At 41.1% G+C, this 27393-nt stretch overlaps 3 protein-coding genes across 6 annotated transcripts; 2 read left to right on the top strand and 1 right to left on the bottom strand.

Moving 5' to 3' along the window:
• The first annotated feature begins 8503 nt into the window (after positions 1–8503).
• zbtb49 (zinc finger and BTB domain containing 49) lies at positions 8504–17228 on the top strand. 3 transcript variants are annotated; one of them, XM_034239616.1, is made up of 10 exons: positions 8504–8703; positions 8916–9059; positions 13181–13244; positions 13618–13807; positions 13934–15060; positions 15173–15219; positions 15293–15366; positions 15583–15665; positions 15867–16028; positions 16285–17228. In XM_034239616.1, the coding sequence occupies exons 4-10, from the start codon at positions 13656–13658 to the stop codon at positions 17016–17018; spliced, it is 2379 nt and encodes a 792-aa protein (XP_034095507.1). In that variant the 5' UTR covers positions 8504–8703; positions 8916–9059; positions 13181–13244; positions 13618–13655; the 3' UTR covers positions 17019–17228. The 3 variants fall into 3 exon arrangements, with proteins under 3 accessions (XP_034095507.1, XP_034095506.1, XP_034095509.1); XM_034239615.1 differs by having other exon boundaries at positions 13181–13259; XM_034239618.1 differs by lacking the exon at positions 13181–13244.
• On the bottom strand, positions 9894–13041 carry lyar (Ly1 antibody reactive homolog (mouse)). Of its 2 annotated transcripts, none has more exons than XM_034239620.1 (8): positions 12534–13041; positions 12328–12442; positions 12129–12236; positions 11522–11602; positions 10950–11265; positions 10521–10577; positions 10276–10361; positions 9894–10172 (listed from the first exon to the last, which is right to left on the bottom strand). In XM_034239620.1, the coding sequence occupies exons 1-8, from the start codon at positions 12653–12655 to the stop codon at positions 10035–10037; spliced, it is 1023 nt and encodes a 340-aa protein (XP_034095511.1). In that variant the 5' UTR covers positions 12656–13041; the 3' UTR covers positions 9894–10034. The 2 variants fall into 2 exon arrangements, with proteins under 2 accessions (XP_034095511.1, XP_034095510.1); XM_034239619.1 differs by having other exon boundaries at positions 10950–11268; positions 12534–13025.
• Positions 17229–21524: 4296 nt separating the features above from the next.
• On the top strand, positions 21525–26112 carry LOC117561911. The gene is made up of 2 exons (XM_034239577.1): positions 21525–25796; positions 26107–26112. Exons 1-2 carry the CDS (start codon positions 21525–21527, stop codon positions 26110–26112), a joined length of 4278 nt encoding a protein of 1425 aa, XP_034095468.1.
• The last annotated feature ends 1281 nt before the right edge of the window (positions 26113–27393 follow it).

The raw sequence follows: 27393 nt of genomic DNA, 5'->3' as shown, positions 1-27393 counted from the left end.
CGAAAATATAAATTTTACTTTAGAAATGTTTTCGAAGTAAATCAAAAGTAATCCAAGAAAATCCGTGTATAATCCGTGTATCTACCGTCCAATTGTTTTTCTTTATTAAACACGTAAACGCCTGAGAGGCGTTTTTGCTTTTTGCTTTACTAAATGAGGGGCGGGGCGAAACTCACTGAAGTGATTTCCAAACAAAAGCACTCGTTAAAAATCACACTTTGAATCACTACAGTATCCTGCTGAAGGAACGGTGATTATTATAAACAAGGGGAATTTAGCAATCACAGCGAAAACGGCCCAGACATTGAGCCCAGAAAATGAATGTTATTAAGGCTGTAAATATAATAAGCCTATGTCTAAAATGGACAACATTGTTAGGAGATTTAAACTATACTGCGATTCTGCACTGCGGTCAACTCCGCCGTCTCTCGAGTTTGCTTTTTCAAATCAGCTGCTCTTCATTATTCCTGCTATATTTGATGAGTGATACAAATATTTTTTACCACAAGTTCTTAAGGAAACTGACACTGTTGGACTCGGTTCTAGTTTGACTTCTACCAGAAATAAAATGAAGTACTTTTACTGTGTACTTTGTGAGTAATCCTCTGTCAAAGTCCCCTCCATAATACATGTTTTTCTGCTATCTTTGATGAGTGATAAAAATATAATTTTACCTTTAGTTCTTAATGAAATTGATACTGTTTGACTTCTTATCAGTTAGCCTATTGTACTTACAATTCATTTAAGTACTTTTACTGTGTATTGTTTGAGAAATCCCTCTGTCAAAGTCCCCTGCTGAGAACAAAATCAAGCCACTTCTGCTAAGTTTGATGAAGGAATTCTTTTGTATTGCCATTAGTTCTTTGTGAGATTGATCCTGTTGGACTCATTACTAGTGAAACTACCCCCACAAGTACTATGAAGTACTTACTGTGTACTTTTCCACAATCCTCTGTTAATGTTCTCTCCCCTGAGAACAAGAATGCCATGTTTCTCTGCTATTTTGAATAAACGTTAAAAAACCTTTCTTCATGAGACTGATATTGTTGGACAGAGTATTTTTAAGAGGATGATAGACAGCACACTGACACACTCTGTCCACTCTTGCTGGCCTCTTGATGATGCTGCCTGTCTTGCATTATTTCTCAGCCGCTAGTTCGTCACAGATTCTTCAGTCTCATCAGCCTCATCCTTCCATCAGTCCCAGTCAACGCCTCCAGCACACTTCCAGTGTCTGACTCCATATGATATTGTCCTGATGCCTGTAAGGGTGATGCCCCATGATCACACAGTGCCAAGGACCCTCATATTATGTCCTGTCATTAATGTTACATCACCCATTATAACAATTTTCTTTCCATTTTTTTCTCTTCTCTTAACTGAATAGTCCTGTCTTAAGTATAATACAATGTAAAGTCCTTTTCCTGCACCATTTTTAAGGCTTCAAAACAGGCATTTTTTACTGTATGTGTTTAGAGAAATGACACAATCAATGGCCCAGAATTGTACTTTATAAACTATGAATCTTGGTGCTTGAAGAAATACACACTGGTTAAGCCGGCCAGGATATATGATTTTTTGGATCCCTTTTTTTTTTCAATATTTATTAAAATGTCACTAGTTTTTTTAGCAGAAAAACGTATATTGACTAAAACTTTTTTTACAATTTACTATAATTTAGAAAGGTTTTCGTGAGAAATCATTTCAGAGCAAACTTTCTTTTTCATTTTATATTTAAATTCAAAATGTTGGCACACAACATTATTAATGTATACATTTTTAAAAAAAATTAAAATTATGAATCCATAATGAGCTGGGGAAGATATCCAGCAGTTTCAACATGCACATGTTCTATTACAAGTATAATATGGAGAAGGAAATAAAATACATTTCATAGGAGGATGTGGAATTGTTTTCTCTCACCTTGTAATTACACAATCAAACACTCTATAATTTAGCTCTGGCCTTCACTCACAACATTTTTTTTTGTTGAATTGGACACATTTTTTGAATCTCTATTGACTGACATGCGATGACTGGGACTGATGGAAGAATCTGCGAGGAATTGAACTAGGAGTAGAGAAATAGTCCTTTAAAAGACAGCATTGTCATAAGAGGCCAGAGTCACAGGGGTGTGTCACTTGCCTGAAGGCCAGTCTCTAAAGAACTTTCCAAGGTGTAAAAATGCTGCTGCCAGAGTATGCTGGGTAAGTATTGCTGATAATATGTCCACCATATCCTCTTAAAATGCCTCTGTCCAAACATAGCCGTGGGAACATGTTTTCAAATGGGGGGTGCTGTGGGGATAACACCAGGGCTGGTTCTGACCAATTTGCTGCCCTATAGGCAAGATTTTAGCAGCCTCCTTAATGGAGGGACCTGCACAGTACATCACGGTATCGTCCGCATAAAAATGTAAGGTTGCTCCATCGACATTTTCACCTAAACTATTGATGTAGATGGAGAATACAAGTGGACCTAAAACAGAACCTTGAGGAACACCATTATTAATGTTTAACCACTCAGAAGACAGCCCATCAAAATGAACACATTGGGACCTTTCAGAGAGGTAGTTCACAAACCACCCCACTGCATGGCTGGATATGCCAATACTGAGTAGCCTCTGCTTTAAGATGCGATGATCGACGTTATCAAACGCTTTGGACAGGTCAATAAATAGAGCTGCACAACTCTGCTTATTATCGAAAAAACTCGCCACATCATTCACCACTTTCATTGTCGCAGTGATGGTGCTGTGTTGCTTTCTGAAGCCTGACTGATGTTTAGACAGGATGTCATTTGAACATAAAAACACCTTTACCTGTTCACTCACTAGGCGTTCAAGAACCTTAGCCAGAACTGATCATTTAGAGATGGGCCTATAGTTATTTAATAAAGTGGCCTCCCCACCTTTTAGTAGAGGCAGGACATACACTGACTTCCACAATTTTGGAATTGTGTTTGTGCTGAGGGAGAGGTTAAAAAGAGTAGTGAGAGAGGTGGAGCAATACAATCTGCAGCTATCTTTAAAAAGAAAGGTTCTACGTTCTCCGGGCCAGCCGGTTTCTTAGGATCTAACTTGGTTAAAGCTTCCACGAACAACATCAACAGTAAAAGGAGGTAAAAACTAAAAGGGTTTTCCAAAACACGTTTTTTCAGAATCACAGACTGTGGTGTTCACAGCAGCAGAGTTAGTGACAGAATCAAACAGAGAGCCACAGGACACAAAATGCTCATTAAAACAATTTAACATAGTGGCCCTGTCCGATATAGTGCCAGATGCTGTGGTAAGGCACGGAGGTTAGCTCATTACGGATATCACCGGTGGATATCGATTTGTATGGCTTTCCAACATTTTCCAGGATTATTCAGGTTCTTTGTGGTTACTGACAGATAATACTTAGACTTAGCACTTTTGATTTGCGATGTGAAGCTATTTCTTAGCTGCCTAAAGCGTAGCCATTCTACCTCTGAGCCTGATTTCCTAGCCTTTGCCCAGGCCTTGTTTCTCTCATGTAGGAGACTAGATAATTCAGCAGAAAACCAAGGATTTGTCTCGTCCCCTTCACTCTAAATGTACGCAGGGGTGCATGTCTATCTATAATTTCCATAAAACCAAGATAAAAATAAGACCATGCAGTTTCTACATCGCAATATGAATTGCCCATTGTTTTTTTTGTATCTATACAAAACCAAATTGTCTGATGCAAGCACTGTGTTTTGTGTATAGATCCTTCTTTCTTGGCACAGACAGCACGAAACAAAACTGGACCACCGGGCTGGAATTGAAACTGACCCTCAAAGGCTAACTGAGGATATTGGAACAAAAAGTCAAACAGGGCACATTTGCTTCTATCCCTCAAAAACTTTACAGAATGCATAATAGCTGGCTGTACTCCAACATTTATCTTGATCTTGAATGTATACTTTTACATAGCGCGGGCACTAATCTGACACTGCTGATACCTTTATACTAATTCACTATCAATTTCAACCTGGCACAGGCAGGGCACGTGTAGTGAAGACAAGTGAATGATACTTGCTGCTACCGCTCATTCTGCAACAGTAACACTCTGATGCCTTTTAGGTACACCTAAAACTGACTGCAATACATCTTTAATCATCACAAGTGTTAATCAAACTCTTAGGCATGTAGTCAAATGTTAGCTTGTGCACATGTGACCATTTGTGGTTGAAAGTAAGTGAGTATATTTACTACAAGACTGTACTTAAGCACAATTTAAGAAATGTTACTTGATTATTTCCTTGCTACTTTATACTTCTACTCCACAAAATGTATTGGACGACTAAAAGCTGCTATTTTCTTTTGAGATTGAATGTAAATCATTTTGATTATAGATTTAAAGAATACTATTATTAGTCTCCTGTAATTAAAATATGCACCAGCGTTATCATTGAAGTGATAAACACTGCCATTTATGTTATCCAATAATATAATATCCTGCATTTGGCCATTCTTCATAATGAACACCTTACACTTTAAGTATATTTTGATGCTTGTACTTTTACCAGAGTAGTAACATTTTGAATGAAGATTTGTACCCACTGTAGTATAGGCCTGTGGCTACTTTTACTTAAATAGAAGATCTGTTGTACTTCCTCACCACTGAGCATTTGTTGTTCCTGTGCAGATGCACCAGACTAAAGGGTGTTACCTCATACTCTGAGATATCAGCCCCCGAGAAATCTGGCTCATACCCTGGGGATTAGTAAGAGAAGGAATACCTGGTCATTGTTTTCCGCCTCCTTACAATAGCAAAAGAGAAATAGATGTACTCCACTGCTGTAGCCTACTGTGCTTTCGTGTCACATTTAAGGGAGACCAACTTTTGCTAGACAGAGCACGGGTGACAATTACAAGGTTAATGATAAATGCTAAAACAAAAAAAAGGATTAGGAATCCACCAAAAGTATTGGCATATATTGAATAAATGCCAAGTTTAGAAATGGTTTGTGTTGAATTACTTGACTGTTAAAATAAATGTAACTTCTATAAACATGTATCAAAAGCTCCATGCTAAGATCATAAAAACTTCAAACTAGCTGTTAATGTTATCACTGCTTTATACTTGTACTATATTTGGATGCCAATTCAAATTCTAATTCAAATACTTTTGTGCTTTTACTGGAGAGCGATGTTTAATTTACCTTGTACATGTAACAGAGCATTTATAACCATGTTTGCCACTTTTAGTAAGATCTGAAAACGACTTCCACCACTATTTACCACCACAGTGATATCAATCCCAAGTTTGCATACGCTAACTTTAGCACTTTAAGCTAATGGTCTCACCAGCTACCAAGGTTTAGGCAGTAGAACCCCTAACTCTATTGAAAATTACGGTGGCCCTGAAGTTGAAGACACCACAGGCATTTCAGAACACAAGCATTTCAGAAAACACCACAGCATTTCACGAAAACGCTACAGCATTTCACAAAACACAACAGCATTTCACAAAACGACCGCAGCATTTCACAAACGCCACAGCATTTCCGAAAACACCACAGCATTTCAGAAAACGCTGCAGCATTTCACAAAACGCCACAGCATTTCCGAAAACACAACAGCATTTCAGAAAACGCTGCAGCATTTCACAAAACACCACAGCATTTCACATTGGACGGAAAGGGTATTCCTTTAGGGAGAACACTTCTTGTTTGTGATTGGACAGAGCCAGCCAGAGAAGCACTGCTGTGATTGGTTGTTTTTGCTGCCAGTCAAGAAATGACGCTTCGTGATTGGTCAACGCCCGACAGCGCAATATGTCCCAACACATCAGCCGTTAGCACACACTAGGCTTGTTTGAGACAAGCGAGACCTGCGCAATTTCGATCAACGTCTTGCTAGTGCGTTGCATGATGGTTAGTCATTTTGTCCGACTTGCTCTGGAGGCTCGCCTACATGAGACGTTGAAATCTCGCGGGACAAAGACGCCCGCAGCCTTGAGAGCGAGGCGCGGCGATGCGAGCAGTTCCTCTCCACGGGCTGCGGAAGCCGAAATGCTTGATGGGAAACGACCTCGCTGGTATCTCGAGCTGAGCGCTCATTGGTGGTTTTTTACCACGTGCTGGTGATGAAACTCTCCAATGGCTCGGCAAAAGTTTGTTGTTGTTTTGTGTCAGTTTTACGTCGCCCCCCTCCATTACATACCATCTACTATTTTTCATAATTGTTCCACAATGTTTATCATCATGAAATTCATATCTATATATGTTATACTATATTTGCACTGCTTACCGTTTTCATACTTTATATATCTTAGCATATTCGTACACACTGTTCATACTGCTCACAGGCTGATATCTAGTGTATTCATACCCCTCACTGTTTATTCATCATTCAATTCATTCTATATTTTATTCTGTAGATTGTGTAGGCCTACATTACTTTTCACTTTACTGCTTTTTGCACCTGGTTAGAAGCTAAACTGCATTTCGTTGTCTCAGTACCTGTAATATGTGCAATAACAATAAAGTTGAATCTAATCTTGAGCAGGAACAAATGTATTTACTTAGTAGGCTACATATCTGACATTAACGATTAAACACATGTGTGCATTCTTATAAATGCAAACGACGAGAAGAAGAAGAAAGAAGAAGAAGAGAAGAATGAAGAAGAAGAAAGAACAAGAAGAAGAAGAAGGAAAGAAGAAGAAGAAGAAGAAGAAAGAAGAAGAGAAGAAGAAGAAGAACGAAAAGAAGAAGAAGAAGAGAAAGAAGAAGAAGAAGCGAAGAAGAAGAAGAAGAAGAAAGAAGAAAGAAAGAAAGAAGAAGAAAAGAAGAAGAAAGAAGAAGAAGAAGAAGAAGAGAAGAAGAAGAAGAAGAAGAAGAAGAAGAAGAAGAAGAAAGAAGAAGACTCCGAGCTGTCCGACTTCAGGCGAGCTTTTTGAGACCTCCCCCGGCTGCGATCGGCTATTCTCGTCTACTTTCGAGGCGAGCCGCAACGCGTCTCAAACAAGCCTACTCAGAGCTCACAGCCTCCTCATATCTGTTCAGAAACTGGACAAAAGTTAAACATGTACAAACCACAGACTGTCTATGTCATGGCGAATACAGTCGCTGCTTTATTTATGTCTGTATGACGTTGTTGTGAGTGTGGACGGAGCAGCTACAGGTTAGTTTAGCCTAATGGATGGTGTTCAGAAAACACGCATTTTAAAAGCTTTTCGCCTGCCGTCTTGTCTGCAGACTTGTCAAAGCGTTAATTCATGGTTTTTACTAACCGTTATCAGTATGTAGTTACTTCGGCATCACTTTGAAACGTGTATTACAATTAAATCACGGTCAAATATGTTCATTTTGTTGTAGTTGGTATCTCCCATAGAATGGAGATACGCCCCGCCCCCTCTCCAGCGCGTCTTGTTTGAATGACAGGAGCAAACACAGCTGACAGCCGCGGTGAAACTCGAGCGATTAGAGCGATGCGAATATTGGGTAGTCTACCATAGTATTTACATGATGGAGATAAGCCCCTTAAAAAACATGAATTAATAAGAAATAATTCTGTGTTCACTCCTGTCATTCAAACAAGACGCTGGAGAGGGGGCGGGGCGTATCCATGTAAATCCTATAGGAATCGGATCCATCAGGCTGAGCTAACCTGTAGCTGCTCCGTCCACACTCACAACGTCATACAAACATAAATAAAGCAGCGACTGTATTCGCCATGACATAGACAGTCTGTGTTTTGCATATGTTTAACTTTTGTCCAGTTTCTGAACATATATGAGGAGCTGTGAGCTCTGAGTGTGTGCTAACAGCTAACGGCTGATGTGTTGGGCCAATCACGAAGTGTCATTTCTTGACTGGCAGCAAAAACAACCAATCACAGCAGTGCTTCTCTGGCTGGCTCTGTCCAATCACAAACAAGAAGTGTTCTCCCTAAGGAATACCCTTTCCGTCCAATGTGAAATGCTGTGGTGTTTTGTGAAATGCTGCGGCGTTTTGTGAAATGTTGCGGCGTTTTGTGAAATGCTGTAGCGTTTGTGAAATGCTGTGGTGTCTTGCACTTCAGGGCCACCGTAGGATAGTATAGGTTTTTTTTACTTTACTTTTCACTTGCATGGTATTTTTTAATATCATTATTGTTTCAGTACGAACATGTCATGTTTTTTTACCTAAGACAGTGTTATGAGTTCAGGGAGGAAATTGCACTCACAGATAGCACATGGCCACACAGATAATCTTACAGTATCAAGTAGAAGAGATACAAAAAAATCAATCTAAGATTTGTTTTGCAACAGCAAAGACAGGTATAGTTACATTTTATCTGGAGTATCCTGTGGGGTCTAGATTAAAACAAACACAACACAAAAACACTGTTGATACTAGAAAACTTGAGTAACAGCTTGACTAATACCCAAAGTATGCAATATACAATTACAGGTGAACAGAGTGATGAATGAGCATCAGTGTTAAACCTGCCGGGATTACTCGACCCTCATAAAGCTGGGCTGATTTCCGTGTGTGTGTGTGTGTGTGTGTGTGTGTGTGTGTGTGTGTGTGTGTGTGTGTGTGTGTGTGTGTGTGTGTGTGTGTGTGTGTGTGTGTGTGTGTGTGTGTGTGTGTGTGTGTGTGTGTGTGTGTGTGAGAGAGTTGGCTCAGCTGGCTCTCCTCAACCCCATACAAAACCCAGACCTGGAGCTGGCCATCGTCATGCTCATCGTTCCGTTCTTCGTCAATGTAAGTCCGCTGTTACTTTGTGTTTCTCTTTGCCCCCTCATTTCACTGCTCCGGCTTCACCAACGCTCGACATGTCAAGTTTAATTCAGATTCATCCTTTTTTGTTCATACCATGTTCATTCTCTTGTGTGTTTATGAATGTAAAAAAATAACTTCTATTATTTCCCGGTGGCGAGATATAATTCACGGAAGTATTTTCTGTTTGCTTTTAGGCCCTCATGTTCTGGGTGGTAGATAATTTCCTCATGAAGAAGCACAGGACAAAAGCAAAGCTGGAGGAGAGAGAGGAGGACTCGCGGGGGAACAGCAAGGTGCGCTACAGACGAGCTCTGTCCCATGACGACTCCGAGTCCGAGGTAAGTGTCACTTCAGTTCAATCAGCAGAGACTAACAACCCTCACTCTTTAGCGATAAGACCCCAATCATGATAACACATATCTTAAGGGGGATGTGCAGCAGTAAGTAGAATAGGAACTCCCCAGGGGTCTAGGCCGCAGCATTAATGCCTGAAATCACAGCTGACTGCAGGAGAGAGTAGAACACATTTATATGTTGACTGCAGAACGATGATCGGCTGCTGGAGATTGTGGTAAAATGTAATTGTCTAAGAGTGGTTGCCCATAATGAGCTCTTCTTGACTGAACTGTTGATACTAGAAAACTTGAGTAACAGCTTGACTAATACCCAAAGTATGCAATATACAATTACAGGTGAACAGAGTGATGAATGAGCATCAGTGTTAAACCTGCCGGGATTACTCGACCCTCATAAAGCTGGGCTGATTTCCTCTTGTGTGTGTGTGTGCGCGGCGTAGAGGTTGCTCATTCTAGCGGTTGAAAATCAGACAGCATTAAAACTTCACCTCAGGCTGACACCAAGCATCTTGCTTCTATGGAGCTTCTGTGTCCCTGGCCAAGTGAACCCCGTTCGGGGTGCCGAGGAATGTGCATTAGCTTCGTCCCGTGTGAGAGTCAAATTCACCTCAGGTGCACCTCTCCTGTTTCCCTTCCCCCACTCCAACATCCAATCCCACAGATAAGGTGCTATTTCCCAGACTTACCGTGGGCTTGGAATGTGAAACAGAGCGGCCGTCTGTCACAATTGTCATTTCATACATTAAACAATGACACCTTGTAAGGTAATTTGTAAAAGCCTTCTTCAATACAATCAGTAAAACAACCAACACCTTATTCAGTTATAAAATGATTTAATCTTTGAGATTAGGTCATCTGTAAAAAACATCCGAGGGAAGCTGGCAGACAACAAAGGCTTTTATATTTTAAAAGTCTATGAACAATACGTTTCATGCCAGACGGGCGGGACAAACAGCTCTACTTTATAAGTCTAACTCTTTCTTTCAAAACTCTAAATTTGGGATTCTTGGTGACCTTCTTGTTGAAAATCGCGAGCACCTCTTCCTCCTTTCTAAAGTTTCCATCACCAGTGAAAGTGTAGTACGCTGCCAAAACCTGGAAAAAGAAGAACAAGCTCTTAACATCATAATTAACCAAAGAGAACTGAACGTGCTGGGATCAAACTCATGATATTCAAACACTTCACTTCATGCTTCACCTTCTTCCTGAGTTTCTTTAAGGGCAGCTCCTGGTCATCTGAGTCTTTCAGTACTGCCTTGATATTTCCCTTCCAGTTGAATTTGCCTGTAAATTAATCAAAAACAAAAATGAGCTGCCAGTTGATAATACACTTATTATTCACATTTCCTGTCTGTAAACACAAGAAGCAACAATGACCCCTGGTGGCTTTGTTGTGTTAAACCATCACTTCTATAACATGTAAATCTATGGGAACCATGTTACCTTTGGGAACTTGTTGGTCCTCTGTCTCTTCTGTTGAATCATCTTCCTCTTGGTCAGCTGACAAAAAAGAATATAAACATGTATATATTTAGCTAAATAACGCATATTACATAAAGACATCAAAAGAAAGTTTTTTGTTTTAAAGATAATCCGCTATAATTATAAAGACAATATTTCCTAACACAAAGACATAAGAGTGCACTGCAATAAAACAGATGTTCTGAATAATAAACGAATTTACCATCATTTCTTGAATAAAATAAATGTTCATCTCAATTGTTTGTAACAAACCTTACAAAGCGGCTGATGCTAAAATTGAGCAATTCCACACGTATTCATTAATAGACAAAATGCTGCGCTGTTGCAAATAGCAATACAATCTTATCAAATACTGTAAGGAGAAAAGCATGTCTTTAAAGGGTGCCTTACTCGTCTTAGTCTTCTTGCTGGCTGTCTCATTCCCAGCACCGTTCTGCTCTTCCTCTTCTTCCTCACTGCTGTGCTTCCTCTTCCTGTCCTTCTTTTTCTTTTTGCCTTCTCCTGGCTCCTGGGCATCCGTCTTTTCAGCAGTTTTCACAGCCTTCCCACTCTTCTGCTGCCGGGCCTCTTTACGCTCCCGTTTGTTAAGTTTCTTCTTCTTCTCCGCGTCTTGATTGCCGTTCTGCTTTTCGTCTCCATTAGTTTCCGCTTTGACTCCAGCCACTGTCTGTTTAGCTTCTTTAGTCTCCGGGGGGGCCTGAGGAGGCTGCTGGATTATGGGTAGGGAATAATAGAGAGTATAAAAAAAAAAACACAAAAGGAAAACCACATAAAGTGATAACCTATAAATATGAAAATAATATGAATTGGGTCAGATAACATACATCTGTGTAGCATGCTTACTGTTGACTTGAATTAACTAAAACTATTTCACCTCTGTCTATAATGGCTGACAGTGAGTGGTATGCAAAGAGAATTGGTCAAACAAAACTTAAAAGTAAGCTTTAGGCAGAGTTACTTACATTGTCACCTGCAGAGAGGATGTCCCACACTTCATCATGAAGACCTGTGTTAGATATTTGAAGACTGTTTCTCATCCAGTTCTGAAGAAAAACACAAAAGTAGAGTAGATGAGAGACACAACAACAACAACAACACACACTTGCATCTGCTTCACTTTCACATGTGCGTCATTTCATACTAACTCACCACAAACTCCCAGTTTACGTTAGAATTCTTTTTTTTAAACTTATTCTTCAAACTTCTATTAAAAACCATGGGAACTTGCAAATCGCACAGCTCTACTCAGAAGTCTTATGAATTTACGAGTTGTTGGTTTTATTTGTTTTATGTCCTATATATATATATATATATATATATATATATATATAGTGTTGCATTGTTGTGAGGAGCCTGGAACTTCAGTTTTTAATTGCCATATCTACAGTGTAGCTACTACATGGCAATAAAGCCTTGACTCTTGATGTTTTTCATTGGATTGAGTTGAAATTGGTTCATTTTCATTTCATTGGGCCATGATATGAACTAGATATTCTTGTTTGTTGGTATAGAATAACACAAGATGTTCAATAAAACAGCCAATGATTGATATACTGAAGTAATACCAACCTGAAACTTGGCCCTCTTTCTAGGGACGTTGTCATACGAGCTGACTTGTTGGAGCACATCCTTTAGCTTTGCGCTGACTCCAGGTTTGTTCATGGCGTCATGGACTTTCTGAGGGAGGGGATTCATCAAGTTAGCAACAAAAGACGATTTGAAAAAACAAATACACAAGAGCGAGGGGTGTCGTGTCGTTTCTCTGTACCTGGATCCACTGCTGCTGTTTTATATCTCCTTTGTTTGCCTTAGCCTCGTACCCTTTGCCTCCATACTTCTGGTCTTCACTGATACATTTAACGTGGTTCTTGTAGTCATCACCCCTGTTTAATGTGAACATAGACACACCATTACACACAGTCAGATTGGGTTCAACATTTTAAAGTTAAGCAATAGTAAATAGTCCGTCTTTACCAGAAGTCTTTTCCGCAGTCCATGCAGGACAGGCTCTGGCAACCCCGACACATGTTCACGTGTTTATCAACCTGAGCTTTTTTCACGGATTCACCACACCCGTTGCAGGTGAAAACTACCATATTTGAACGACAATGTTGCTAGTCTAAAAAGGATTTATAACTTTGATTGAATCTGGTTCCTACTGACTGCAACCAACGTGTCACTTAACGTTAAAACGAAATCGGTACAATCTTCATGCGGAATATGTCCACCGCAATGGTTTGAGCTAATGTTAGCTAACCGAAAGAAGCTTACGTTATCCAAAGACAGCAAATGTTAAAATTAACCAATTACTGCGGATGTATTAATGCCAATGGAGCCGTGTAGCTTTCCATTCCCGTAAACTTTTCAAAACACACGTGACCGAACTATACGTTAGTGCCACTTAAAGTCTTCCGTGTAAAATTGTAACATGAGAGAAGTTCTGACCAGCGTGAAAACAAACCGTGTGCAAAGCTTTGTTTTTATTCGGTAGTTAAATAGCAGGAGATTACACTTATTTTACACTTATTTTACAAACATTATATTAAACTTTAATTGCTCATTAGTCTCAAAGTTATGATTCTATTTTCTCCTGCTTCATGTTTTGACGGCTCTAAATACAGGTTGCACCAGGAGGGGAAGTGACGTTTCTTACTCTGGAAAAGTGACCCATCATCCAAATAAAAGGTGGACTCCTCAGATGTAGGTTATATTTATGTCAAACTTGACTGAACTACAAGGATTCATAACTTTCAATTTCGGTTTTAAATGTATTTCTTCAGGGATTTCATGCCTTACCGACTCACACTGTTTACCGTTATAGTTGTTTAGCCTAGCATTGTAGTTAGCATGTTGGTGGGTTTCATCCCAATTTTTGCATGGGTGGTCTCGTAGCACAGACCGACTAGATTCTGCGCGGTTGTTGAATTATATATGAATTTATCAATTTAGAAAAACCCCTACCATCACTTTAAATGTTGTTGTGTTTCATGAATTAAAACAAACTAAATACATCGTATTTATTTTAAAAAACATATATATTTATTATTTGTCCCCCTAGGTTTGTCTGGATCTGAGTGGTTCAGCAGCTGAGTGAGCATGGACGCCCTGTCCACCCACAGCTCCTATCTGCTGCAGCAGCTCCAGGAGCAGAGGATCCAGGGTCTGCTCTGTGACTGCATGCTAGTGGTCAAAGGTGTCTGCTTCAAAGCTCACAAAAACGTCCTTGCTGCTTTCAGCTCATATTTCAGGTGCCTATTTGTATTTAATGGAGTGTTGAATCAGTGTATTTGTGTGGTTTCCATCCATTCTATTTAGCACAGTAATCATTCACTGCTATTTTAGAGTAACAAAGTACTGCTTTGATATTTTTCCAGGTCTTTATTCCAAAATTCCCCCAGTCAGAAGAATGAGGTGTTCAACTTGGTCATCCAGGATGTGAGCGGTATGGGACAAATATTGGACTACATGTACACCTCCCACCTTGACATCAACCAAGATAATGTTCAAGCACTCCTGGACATTGCTCAGTGTTTGCAGGTTCTAAATGTCCAGATCATGTGCAATACTTTCCTCAAGCCTTGCCCTCCACCTGTGGAGATCCCATCATTTTCTCTCCCGGGCATGTTGAGCTCCGAGCACGACTGCCTCTTGGGGAGCGGTCTTCCTCACGATGTTGACCTCCACTGTCCCTCAGAAACCCAGAGGACCAGCTTCAGCGCAGACATGGACCACAACAAAAGGATGCAGCTTTCTGTTTCTAATAGTAGCACAAATTGTGACACAGCCGGCAGCACTCAGGCGCCTGTAGAAAAACAGCTTGTCCATGGCTACAAGCTCCGTAACTTCTACAGTAAGCAGTACTTCAAACAGAGTGCACTTGAGACTAATAGTGCAGCCTTAAATCAAGCTCCGTGCCCCTTGGTGCTGGTGGAAGAGCCGCCGATTCAGCTTGGAGTCGGTCAGGGAGGCAGCAACACTCCTGTATGCTCAGGAAACGCAGTTCAGCCCAATCCTCCCTGCACATCTGTGGCAGTCGACAAGAACCCTGTCTCTTCTTTAACACCCTCAGATAATTTAAACACCCCCAGCTCTAACTCAGAAGACCCCATGCTCAACAAACCAATGCGCCCAAAGAAGGCTGTGTACCTAAAGAAATACAACTACCTCCGGTCTCAGAAGGCTTTGGAGGAAATGTTTGCTGAGTCCATGAGTGAGCCTGTCCTCAGCTGTCCCAAAGAGATTCAGCGAGAAGAGACAGTGGTCCAGACTGAAGCTACAGAAGCTCCGGTTGAGGACCTTAACGTCAACAAGGAGCCTGTTGCAGAGATGCCAACAGAAGTACAACCTCCCACATCTCCACCTGTGAACGAAGAAGAGCAAAGTCTGAAGACTGTGCCCGAGCCACCGCTGCAGACCGGAAACAAGCAGTACTGTTGTGAGGTGTGTGGGAAGATCTTCAAACACCCGAGCAACCTGGAGCTGCACAAGCGCTCACATACCGGTATTTAGTCTTTATAAATCACACATTAACACGTTTCTGTAGTAATTGTAATGTAATTGTAATGTAATTACAATACTGTTTTCAGACACAAACCTATTTTTCTTTCATGCAGGTGAGAAGCCCTTTCAGTGTAATGTTTGTGGAAAACATTTCTCACAGGTATTGTCTGGTGTATTACTCTTATTTCCCACAGTTATTCTTAGATATCAATCTAACTTATTTTGTTTCACAGGCTGGAAATTTACAGACACATTTGCGGCGACACTCTGGAGAAAGACCGTACATCTGTGAGTTATGTGGTAAAAGGTAAGCTAACTCCATGTATCAAATTGCCCTATATCTAATTCAACTTTTTTGTCATTCCCCTTACTCTTATAAAGGAATTATCTTTCAATGTTGTGTTTATTTTATGTTTTTGTGTCTGCCTTAACTCCTAACTGATTACTAGTTTCCAAAATCTTAGCAATTTATGTAGATTTCCGGACTAGCCTTTAAAATTCAATATTTATCTGTGTTTTCCAGCTTTACCGCATCGGGGGATGTCCATCGTCACAAAGTGGTCCACACAGGAGAGAAGCCCCATCTGTGTGATATATGTGGTCGAGGTAAATGATCGCTCTAAACAGAATCACTTTTCTTTATAATATTCCTAATCAATATATTTGCAGTGTTTAATGAATGGTCTAGTTCTCAAGTTAAACCTTTACAAAATCATCCACAGTGGTGTGAGCTGCGTTGTTCACAGACTCAGCTGTAACATATTTTTCTCCTGGTGTGTTATTCACTGTTCTTGTCTTGTCACTCAGGATTTAACAATTTAAGTAATCTCAAGGAGCACAAAAGGACTCACACCACAGACAAGACATTCACATGTGACCAATGCGGGAAGTCCTTCAACACGCACAGAAAGCTTCTGAAGCACAAGGGCCGCCACACTGGAGAGAAGCCTCACAGCTGTGCCACCTGCGGTAAGGATGGGAACAGCGGCTATCTTCTTGAAAGTGTTATTCACGTTGATTTCACTTTGGATGTAGTTGCATAAATCCCTTTCCTAGGACTGAAATAATTAGTCCGTTAACAGAAAACTTTATTAACAAAAATTGTGACATGAAAATTCTTAAGTCAAGTGATGAATTCCCCAAGTAGAGCTTGATCTTCAGAATATACTCTAGCTAATGCCTTCACAGTATCTACATTTAATGTGTGTTTTCTTAAATATTGTAGGAAAGTGCTTCATCGGCTCAGGGGACCTGCAGCGCCACATAAGGTCACACACGGGTGAGAAGCCTTACATCTGTAACGCCTGTGGAAAGAGCTTCACCCGCTCCGCCATGTTGAGGAGACACAGCAACCGACACTGCAAGGGGGCTCCAACCGACAGCCCGCCCTCAGACAACTCTGACCCCCCCTGTAGCTCAGAAGGTGCCCCTGTCCCCAAACCTGTCCGCCTGAGAAAACGTCCTCCCGCCTCCACTTCGCAGCCTTTCTCCAGCACGACGCCCCATGCAGGGTTAGAGAAACCCTCATCGCCTTCACCACCACCAACACCTCATACAGAGACTCCACCTCCCAGCATGCAAATCAGCCCAGCTCCCACCCCCACCCCTCTTCCAGAGCTGCGATCCCTGGTCCCCCATCACCTGCTCTCCTCCAACCACCAGGAGAGGAGCACAGCCATGATTTCTTCAGACCACATGAAGCTTGCCAAGTCCCTCCACCTCTCTGAGGAGGCGGTGTACGGGCCGTATGTGGAGAATGGGATGTCAGGGGAAATGGGCAGAGATCCGATGGGGAGACCCTACCTTCCTCCCACAGATAATCACTGCGGCTCCCTCACTTCCTCCAGCCGGCCCATCAGTGGGTCGTACAGGTCCACTGAGGGCCAGTTTACCTCCAGTGTCACTCTGTGGGGCCTGGCAATGAAGACTCTGCAGAACGATAATGACATGGAGCAGTAGAATATTGCACCTTATGAGATATTTCATGAGCATAGCCAGTTCGCAGGGTGTGCAATCCTCACCAATGTTTTGATAAGCTTATATTGTCATCACATTTGTACTACTTGTAAAACACAAATGGTAGCTAAGCAGACGTTAAAGAATATTGAAATAGTTAACTTGTGTTTTGTGTAGATTGTTCCGATTATGCAATAAAAAAAATGCTTCCAATTTTTTTAATCCTGAATCTAAAAAACAAATTAGAACTGCTGCTGTGCTGCTCTTTAAACATCCAAGGTGCACACCTATATGTTCTGACCACACTCAAATCAGTGATGTCACAACAGGTGTCCTCCATCACACTTCAACATGTCTATCAGAACAGCATCAGTATATCGCCCTGTTAACTGTTAACATCCCAGCAAGCATCTCAGCTAATAAAAGTGTCAGTGAAACTCTCACTTTTTATATACTGCAATGCACTTTCAAATGTACAAATGCAGACACATTTTTTGTCTTTCTTTCTTGAAACAGTAAACGGGAAAACGACTGCGATGCTTTTTTATTTCACAAACCTTAAAGGACATTTGTATCAAAACTCCCTCTCTTGAAGGTGAAGGCAGCAAAAGTTATTGATGGCCATACGTCAATCCACTCTAAATATGTCTAGTATCAATATCAGTGATGCCATGCTGTATATTTTCATGAGCTCAGATGGATTTAGAGAGGGTTTTTGTTTCGAATGCCCCGCCCCTTTCACTAAAGATAATTTGGTTTGGTTCATAAAAAAAAGGGCAAGAACAGACATTCGAGTTTTTTTTTCTTTCTGGGATCCTAGTTTATTCCAAGGCTGCGTATCTGGGTAGATATGGAGGACAGAATATGACATAAGTAACAAATAAATAAATACAGGAATTAAAAAATATACAAGAAAAAAAAAAAAGTTGAGACTAAAACAGAACACGCATTATATTGAATGAATTTCTACATTTATTTTCCCCAATATAAATGTATTTATTACTTCATTTTCACAATGTTGTTCTGCTTGGTAGCCTTGTATTCTGTGGATACAACAACATTTATAACAAATGTACTTTCAATTGCTCTGAACGTTCAACAAGTGCACGTGTCTTTAACAATATCTTTGAGTTGCTGTAAGATTTTCTTTTACTTCCTCTGACCAGTCACACTTTCATTTGGGAGCTATGTGTCAAGTTGTGCACAAAGTGGCTCTTCTGTCTTCAATAAATATTTTAAAAGCTTACAGCACCGGGAATTTCCGGCATATTCATGTTCTGTATAAACTGTAAAGCCCCCTGAGACAAAAGTACAATTTGTGATATTGGGCTGATTAAATAAACTTTGATTTACTTGTATTGATGTATGTGGCGCAAGAAGTACACTTCTCTCCAGAGCCCTCAAGAGCCAGATATAAATGTTTATTAGTGGTGTTGCTACTACCTAAAACTCAGTGACAGGGGTTTAAGGGATGGGATTTCTAACAGGTTTGAGATTTTGAAGCTCTTCTCCACTATAGCAGTGAGATAACACACACATTTAACAAGCGGCAAACTACACACTGGGATAAATCAACATGATGACTGCACGTCTGGGATTGAACCCACCACCTTCTGACTCAAAGACAACAACTCTTCCTCTCAGCCACAGGCAAATTATGGACTTTAAAATGAGATAACCGTTTTGAATGGAAGTTTTCTTTAAATGGGAAAAAAAACAGAAGTTTGGTAAAGTTGGAAAGGTACCGAGGCTTAATTCCATTGTTTCTAAAGGACATATTAAAGAAACCTGACTCCAGATGCCCTGGTAGGCTTTTGTTTTCTGAACAATGTAAGTGAACGCTGTTGTGGATATTTTAGACTCGTCAATACTGTAAAGATGTACAATGAGAGTAATCAATAATAAACTGGTGAAAGCAAGCAGCGTTGTCTTGTTGGTTATTTATTTGAAGCTTCAAAGGCACAGGTCTCACAGAGTATAGGATAGTCTGCATGAGTGTGCGCAATAGTCACAAAATAGCAAAGCTTATATACAAGATAGGGCGGGAAGACAGAGTTTTGTGTAGCATGGCGGAACGCCTCAGAAATCTGCTTTCACACGGATGTCTCATATCGCTATTAGACACATGTGTCCTTGAGCTGTAGAAAGTATAACAGTTATCAGAATATGGAAGTTCAAACTTAGTGTGAAGAGGAGTAGTTTCAACATAGTCTGCCAAATCAGCCCTGTGGCCTTGAAGCGCTTGAGAATAATAACCCTCATTAGAGTAGGAAACAGCATATATGAAGAAATGGTACAGTAGTGTTAGACAATGCTTTTAGAAGCATTTGGTTTTAGCATATAAGGTAACATAAGAAATTGCCACTACAACGTAAATGTAGAAATATAAAAGATGTGTGTTCTGTTTTATTCTCAATTTGTATATATGTATACAGTCATTAATTTCGATATCCATTTGTTTATTTAGTTATTTATTCCTGAAGTTGTTCGCGGCATAAACAGTGTTCCCTGACCGGGAATCGAACCCGGGCCGCGGCGGTGAGCGCCGAATCCTAACCACTAGAGTCTAGACCACCAGGGACCTCCAGTGAGCTAATGAGCTAACACATTTATTGCAATATTTAACATACCGTAGTATTCCTGTGTAAGTGTTGTTGTTTTTTTATTTTAATATTTTAAGGAAAGATAGTCTAAAGTCTCAATCTTTCCGGTAGCTTTTATATCATGTGACTCATTTACTCAAAATCAAGGCAGAATTGTTTTACTATAAAGTACAAATAATACATATTTTTAATTTGATTTCAGGACGTCTTCTTATGTTATGTGAATATTGAACACAACACTGTTGGTGAAGCAGGCAACCTCAGGAGTTATTCCTAACTACAAACGTGCACCTGTCCTCATCACAGCATACTAAAGCCTATTTGTCTGAAAATATGAATACACTTTTACCTTAGACATTACAGTGATGCCTTACAAACGTTAATATTTTCAAAAAAAGTGTTTAGCCCAGAAAGGGAAGTGTTAGAGCCATTTTACCTTTTGTTATTATTGTCTGAATGTTGGGCTTAATAATAATATAAATTAGATTATACTGTAAATTATTGGCTATTTTTGTGAGTCACATTATGGTTTAAAATGCATTAAGTTAAGGCTCACTTATTATTTGTTATATGTGCGTCAGTATCACGTGCATGGCTATGCCTATATATGGTAGGTTGATAGGACACAGCTGGGGGTGATAGACGGGGAAATGGAAAAGTCTTTTGACCGTGTTCTTTTTGTTACTTTGGAAAATGATACACTTTTGAGTTACTATGAAGCGAAGAAATGTGTCCTCCTGTATGCACCGTGTGGATCAGTGAATAAAGCTCATCTGATTCAACTACGATCTCCGCTGAATTGTTTGGAAACAAAGAGAGGCGCGTCAAAACCCACAACCCCGATAGAGGTGGCTATTAAATGGTAGACAAGGATTAAAACGCCACCACAATAGTCAAAAGACTCCGTAAACTGTGGATAAAGACTTCGAAGGACAAGCACAGGATTCGTGTGGATTCCAGCTCTGCTTTGGAAACAGCGAACGGACGTTCTAAAGTGCCGAGGAGGAGGCCGTGAGTAAACCACGCCGGCCCGGAACTTATGAATGAGACGCTGTTTACAACGGGATCGCTTCGTCAAACAATGCAAGTACTGATGTGTGCATACGGATGTTTGACAAAACGAAACTGGAAATCCATCCAGTGATATCCTGATGCTTACTGAAGATAATCCGCAATTGCTGTTGGAATGCTTAAACAATGAAATGCATTAACGAACTATCACGCAGCCAGGAAGCGGACGTTAAAGGAATATTTGGCACAAAAACAGGACTCGCGAAGAGCTGTTCTTGGAAATATTAATGACTTTATTTCATGTGGATTAAGTGAAGAAAAACTCAAATAAACAATGGATCCTGAAAAACCTCCAGCTGATGTTGCTGCGGCAGAGGAGAGATTTAAAACTCTCAGCCAATCGCGAAGAGGAAAGCTTGGAGCATGCACCCGCAGAATGAATGAAATTAACCCATTACTGGTGCGAGGTGGAGATGTGGAAAAGGTGGATGAAGCTGTTGCAACGTTCAAGATGTTACTCAATGAATTTATGGAATGTCATGGAATTGTTCAAATGCTTTTATCTGAGGAAATAAGGGAAACTGAGAGAATAGATTGGTATGAACCCAAAATGTCTGCATTCACGAATTTCCTTAAGGATGTGGAAACGTGGAAAAGCTCTCAAATGGATCCTCAGATACTGATTGAACCCCATGACAGTGTTTCCAATGCATCAACCAGGAGGAGCTCAAAAGCAGGATCAGCAACTTCTTCTGCTTCTTCAATCCACCTCAAAATGGCCACAGAAAGAGCTGCCCTCCTTGTCCGGGCAGCAGGATTAAAGGAAAAGCATGCACTTGAAATGGAAAAGGCTCAACTGCAAGCTCAACTGCAAGCTAGATCCGAACGGATAGAAATGGAAGTCAGCCTAGCTGAATCTGATGCAAAAATGAAAGTCCTGGAGCACTTTGAGACTGGTTCACAAAATCCAACACAAGAAAAATATGATGGCATGAATGACTATTTAAAGGACTACAGATTAAAAACACATATGTCAATGGATGCAGAGCCGTCTCCAATTTCCTTTGCTGAGTTCGGATCCATTCCCAAGACACCACTTCAAAGGCTTATACACCAACAACCAAGACCACCAGAAAATATTGATAATGCAAATCAAAGCTCTCAACAAACAGCTAGAGATGCAGGAATTACAGGGACAAATACTAATGACAATTTCCTGACTGTGATGCAAAGACAAAATGACATTGTTAATTTACTTGTACTTCAACAAAAACAAGCATCACTGCCCACTAGGGAAATCCCAGTCTTTGATGGCAATCCCCTGAATTATCAAATATTTGTGAGGGCATTTCAACATAGCATTGAGGAGAAAACCACCAGTAACCAGGATCGATTATATTACCTGGAACAATATACTTCGGGATCCTGCAGGGAACTGGTGAGAAGCTGCCTTCACATGGATGCTAATAGTGGCTTTGCTGAAGCTAAGAGACTGCTAAAAGTGCATTTTGGAGATGAGCTCAAGATAGCAAGCGCATATATGGGAAAAGCACTCAACTGGAACACTATAAAGGCAGAGGATGGAAAGTCACTGCACTGTTATGCACTTTTTCTGAGAGGCTGCTGTAATGCAATGAGGGATCTGCAGAACATGGAGGAGCTGGACCTGCCATCCAACCTACGGCTCATTCTTTCAAAGCTACCTTACAAACTAAGGGAGAAGTGGAGAACAGCAGCTTGTGATATTCTGGAGCGGAGCCATGAAAGAGCAAGATTACCTGACCTTGTTGTATTTATTGAAAGACAAGCTAGAATACTTCAAGACCCTCTCTTTGGTGACATTCCCGATCAACTTAACAGTACAAAGGCGGCTTTCAAGACCAAGACTCTTGTTGATCCATATCGAAATAAGAGCAAAGGGAGCAGTTTTGCAACCACAGTGGCTATAGTGTCAGACAGGCGTGCAGAGAAACTCAAAGAAGACAAATATCCTGTTAAAAGCTACATTTCCTCCACTAACAATGACACCTCATGTACTTTTTGTACAAGTAAACATCCTTTAGCTGAATGCCATAAAATACATTCAGTATCTCATGAAGCTAAAATTGAGTTTCTGAAAGAGAAGGGACTATGCTTTGGCTGCCTGAAGGTGGGGCACTTGAGCAGGAACTGTAACAGGAGAATGACCTGTCAAATCTGTCATGCTAAGCACCCAACTATTCTGCACATTAAAAGATCTTCAAAGCCTGAAACTGAGAACTTTAAACATGGTAAGGCAGAGCAGCAGAGTGGGGGAGCAAGGCCTGATGAGACATCCATCAGCAGTGCTCTTGTTTCAGTAGGAGAAGGTGAAGGAATCGGGGCTGGTAAAGACAGCATACTTGCCATAGTGCCAGTGAAGGTGAAACTCTGCCATGGAAATAAAAGCATACTGACCTATGCATTCCTGGACCCTGGTAGTACCGACACATTTTGCACAGAAGGGCTCATGAGGCGGCTTGGTGCTAGAGGACGGAGAACTGAAGTCCTTCTTCAAACGATGGGAACAGAGAAAACAGTCAGGAGTTTTGAGGTAACAGGTCTAGAAGTGGGACATATGGAAGATGGCACATATATAAACTTGCCCAAGGTTTACACTCAGAACAAAATCCCTGTTACCAAAAGAAACATTCTCACCCAGGCGGACCTCAAGAAATGGCCTTATCTGCAGGACATCCAAATAAAAGAAATAGATGCTGACGTGGGACTTCTTATTGGAGTAAATACTCCAAAGGCTATGGAACCATGGAGAGTTATAAATAGCCAAGGAAATGGCCCATATGCAGTGAAAACACTGTTAGGATGGGTCGTTAATGGTCCACTTAATGCTACCACAGATCTGGATGATGAAACCCCTGTGGCATTAGTGAACAGGATCTCAATTGTTCACCTTGAGAAGCTAATTGAAAGACAATATATTAACGACTTTCCAGAGAAAGAGTATGAAGAGGAAAGACAAATGTCAGCTGATGACCGAAAGTTCATGCAGATTGTATCAAGCTCGGTTTCTCTTAAAGATGGCCACTACAATTTACCTCTTCCTCTAGATAATCCAAACATTATCATGCCAAACAACCGCCAAATGGCAGAGCAACGAGCAATGTCACTAAAAAGGAAATTCCAGAAGGATCAGACCTATGCAGCTGAGTATAAAGGCTTTATGAGTGACATTATCAAAAAAGGATATGCAGAGAAAGTACCATCGGACGATCTACATGTGGAAAACGGCAAAGTGTGGTATATACCCCATCATGGTGTCTATCATAAACGTAAAAAAACGATCCGTGTGGTCTTTGATTGTGCATCATCCTATAAAGGCAAATCCCTCAACAGTGTACTCCTTCAGGGCCCTGACTTGGCAAACTCATTGATTGGTGTTCTACTCAGGTTCCGTCAAGAGCCCATCGCCATTATGGCAGATATTGAGGGGATGTTTCACCAAGTGCGTGTAAACGAGGAGAACATAAACTTGCTGAGATTCCTGTGGTGGCCTGAAGGAGAAACCAGCACAAATCTGGAGGAATACCGGATGAGGGTCCATCTCTTCGGAGCTGTTTCCTCTCCAAGCTGCGCAAACTTTGCATTGCGAAGAACAGCTGAGGACAACTGTGGCAAATTTGATGGAGAAGTGGCAGAAACAATCAAATCAAATTTCTATGTGGATGATTGCCTCAAGTCGCTAGCAAGAGAAAATCAAGCTATAAGCCTTATTAGGTCTCTCAGAGAAATGTGTTCCCTTGGTGGATTCAAACTGACGAAATGGATAAGTAATAGTCGAGTGGTGCTAGAATCCATCCCTGATGAAGACAAGGCTAAACAGGGGAAAAACTTGGATCTGGACAGGGATAAGCTGCCACATGAAAGAGCACTAGGGATGTACTGGGACATTGAAAATGATATATTCAGTTTCCGTGTGACTGTGAACAACAAAACCCTTACAAGAAGGAGTATACTTTCCACTGTCAGCTCTGTGTACGATCCTCTTGGTCTTCTCGCCCCTTTCATATTGAAGGCAAAGCAAATACTTCGATTACTCTGTAAAGCCCAATATGGATGGGATGAAGAAATTCAGGTGGAACTCTCAAAACCATGGCAGAAATGGCTCAAGGATTTAGACCAGCTGGCAAGATTCCAAATTGACAGGTGTGTAAAACCCAAGAACTTTGGAAGAGTGAAAACTGCACAGCTACACACCTTTTGTGATGCAAGTGAAGAAGGATACGGTACCGCAAGTTACCTGAGATTCACCAATGACATGGAGGAGGTACACGTAGCCTTTGTGATGGGAAAATCAAGAGTTACCCCACTAAAAGTCATGACAATTCCAAGGTTGGAACTCACTGCTGCTACATTGGCTGCACGAATGGACAAAATGCTCCGATCAGAGCTACAAGGAGAGCTTTTGGAATCAGTATTGTGGACTGACAGCCAGTCAGTACTGAAATATATTCGAAACAGGACTAAGAGGTTCCACACTTTCGTGGCAAACCGGATTGCCGTTATTCATAACCTCACAAAAGTGAACCAGTGGCGGTTTGTAGACACCAAAAACAACCCCGCTGATGACGCTTCAAGAGGACTGAGCATTGAATCCTTTTACAGTTCAAAAGGATGGCTTCAGGGTCCAGAATTCTTGAAGAAATCTGAAGCACAGTGGCCAAGTATTCCAAAAGAACTTGGTTCTCTCCTTCCAGATGACCCTGAAGTACGCAAAGAAGCGATTGTCACCAGCATTGTCACATGTAAGATGGAAAAAACTCCAACAAGTAAGCTCTTGGACTATTATTCTTCATGGAATGACCTAAAAAGAGCTGTTGCATGGATAATGAAATTAAAGACAATCCTCCTGCAGATGAGAGAAAAAAGAAAAGATGACTCCACTGATCTTGGAGCAAGGCAGGATAAACGAAAGAGACTGAAGGATCAGATGCTTCTGCTCAATATGCCTACAGCTAATGCACTAAGACTTTCAGTAGAGGACACAGAAACTGCTGAAAAAGCCATTATTTGCCACGAGCAGAGACAGCATTTCAAAGAGGAAATTGCCTTGCTGGAAAAAGGAAAACAGTGCAATAGAGGAAGCTCCCTATACAAGCTGGACCCTATCATTGATGCCGGGCTTCTGAGAGTTGGAGGAAGAACTAGAAAGATGGCTATGCCAACTGAGGTCAAACATCCAATGATTCTACCGAAACATTCTAATATCTCCAAGTTGATATTAAGCCACATCCATAATCAAGTTGGTCACTCAGGAAGAGGTCACATGCTCTCCAAACTCCATCAACGTTACTGGCTATCCGCTGCTAACTCTTCAGCAAGGAGGATCATAAAGAACTGTGTGTTTTGCAGACGCCTACAGGCTAGAGCTGGAGAGCAGAAAATGGCCGATCTCCCACTTGATCGAATAACACCTGATCTTCCACCTTTCACTCATGTAGGCATAGACTATTTTGGACCCATCGAGGTGAAACGTGGCCGAGCTCATGTCAAAAGATGGGGAGTAATCTTTACCTGCCTGGTAAGCCGTGCTGTCCACCTGGAAGTTGCCAGTCATTTGGATACAGCTGCATGCATAAACGCTCTTCGTCGATTCATCTGTCGTCGTGGCACAATAAAGAGCATCAGAACAGATCGAGGCACCAACTTCATCGGCACACAAAAGGAACTGGAGGAGTCTGTAAAACAACTGGATAACAACAAAATCAAGCAAACACTACTCAAAGAAGGAATTGATTGGACATTCAATCCCCCCTCCGGAGCTCACCATGGCGGAGTGTGGGAAAGGCTAATACGACTGGTTAAAAAGATCCTCCATTCTGTCCTGAAGGAACAAACATTGGATGATGATGCTCTGCACACAGCCTTGTGTGAGGTTGAGGCAATAATGAACGATAGGCCAATCACAACAGTGACAAACGACCCAAACGACCTTGAACCCCTCACACCTAATCACCTACTTCAGTTAAGAACAAATCCAATCTTGCCCCCAGGACTCTTTCAGAGAGAGGATCTGTACTCACAGAGAAGATGGAAACAGGTGCAGTACCTTGCTGACCTGTTTTGGAAGCGCTGGACCAGGGAATATCTTCCTTTGATGCAAGAACGGCACAAATGGAATACTATCAAAAGAAACTTCACCCCCGGAGACCTGGTCGTCATCATTGATGAGAACGCACCGAGGAACACTTGGCTCCTGGGACGCGTAGTTAAGACCCTTCCTGGTTCAAAAGGACTTGTTAGGAGTGTCCTGGTTAAAACCAAGACAAGTACGATCGAAAGACCCATAACTAAGTTATGTCTGCTCCTGGAGGCGACAGACTGAGCCTACTAAGCCTTAGCCTTTCAGTCACGTGCACCTCTGACTGTTAGACCAAAGGACTGGACTCTTGGTCTCCTACCCCCTCCCCATCAAAGGCTGCCTTTTGAACGCAGACCATTACAGACAATTAGTACTAGACCTACACACTCCAGTACTAGTCTTACATGGACTTGAAAGTATACAATATACATGGACTTGAAAGTATACAATATACTATGGACTTAAGTATACAAATATGCTACGGATGGACGTTATGTTTTGTTAAAATGACTCTGTTGATGTACTATTATTGGTAATTGCTATGTAATAAGCAATTAGGGGCTGGTATGTTAGAGCCATTTTACCTTTTGTTATTATTGTCTGAATGTTGGGCTTAATAATAATATAAATTAGATTATACTGTAAA

The sequence above is a fragment of the Gymnodraco acuticeps genome, unplaced genomic scaffold (assembly GCF_902827175.1).
Source record: "Gymnodraco acuticeps unplaced genomic scaffold, fGymAcu1.1, whole genome shotgun sequence".
Lineage (NCBI taxonomy): Eukaryota > Metazoa > Chordata > Actinopteri > Perciformes > Bathydraconidae > Gymnodraco > Gymnodraco acuticeps.
The sequence above is the reverse complement of the archived record's forward strand: the minus strand, read 5'-3'. Positions and strand labels throughout refer to the sequence as shown.

What these genes read in the sequence shown, in the direction of transcription:
- lyar (XM_034239619.1), bottom strand. Translation starts at nt 12,655, where the DNA reads ATGGTAGTTTTCACCTGCAACGGGTGTGGTGAATCCGTGAAAAAAGCT. An exon ending in AACAGCAGCAGTGGATCCAG is followed by an intron (nt 12,237 to 12,327) that starts GTACAGAGAAAC and finishes CCCCTCCCTCAG; the next exon opens with AAAGTCCATGACGCCATGAA. An exon ending in GGACCAACAAGTTCCCAAAG is followed by an intron (nt 10,362 to 10,520) that starts GTAACATGGTTC and finishes ATTAATTTACAG; the next exon opens with GCAAATTCAACTGGAAGGGA.
- zbtb49 (XM_034239618.1), top strand. Translation starts at nt 13,656, where the DNA reads ATGGACGCCCTGTCCACCCACAGCTCCTATCTGCTGCAGCAGCTCCAG. An exon ending in GCTTTCAGCTCATATTTCAG is followed by an intron (nt 13,808 to 13,933) that starts GTGCCTATTTGT and finishes ATATTTTTCCAG; the next exon opens with GTCTTTATTCCAAAATTCCC. An exon ending in TCACAGCTGTGCCACCTGCG is followed by an intron (nt 16,029 to 16,284) that starts GTAAGGATGGGA and finishes TAAATATTGTAG; the next exon opens with GAAAGTGCTTCATCGGCTCA.
- LOC117561911 (XM_034239577.1), top strand. Translation starts at nt 21,525, where the DNA reads ATGGAAGTCAGCCTAGCTGAATCTGATGCAAAAATGAAAGTCCTGGAG.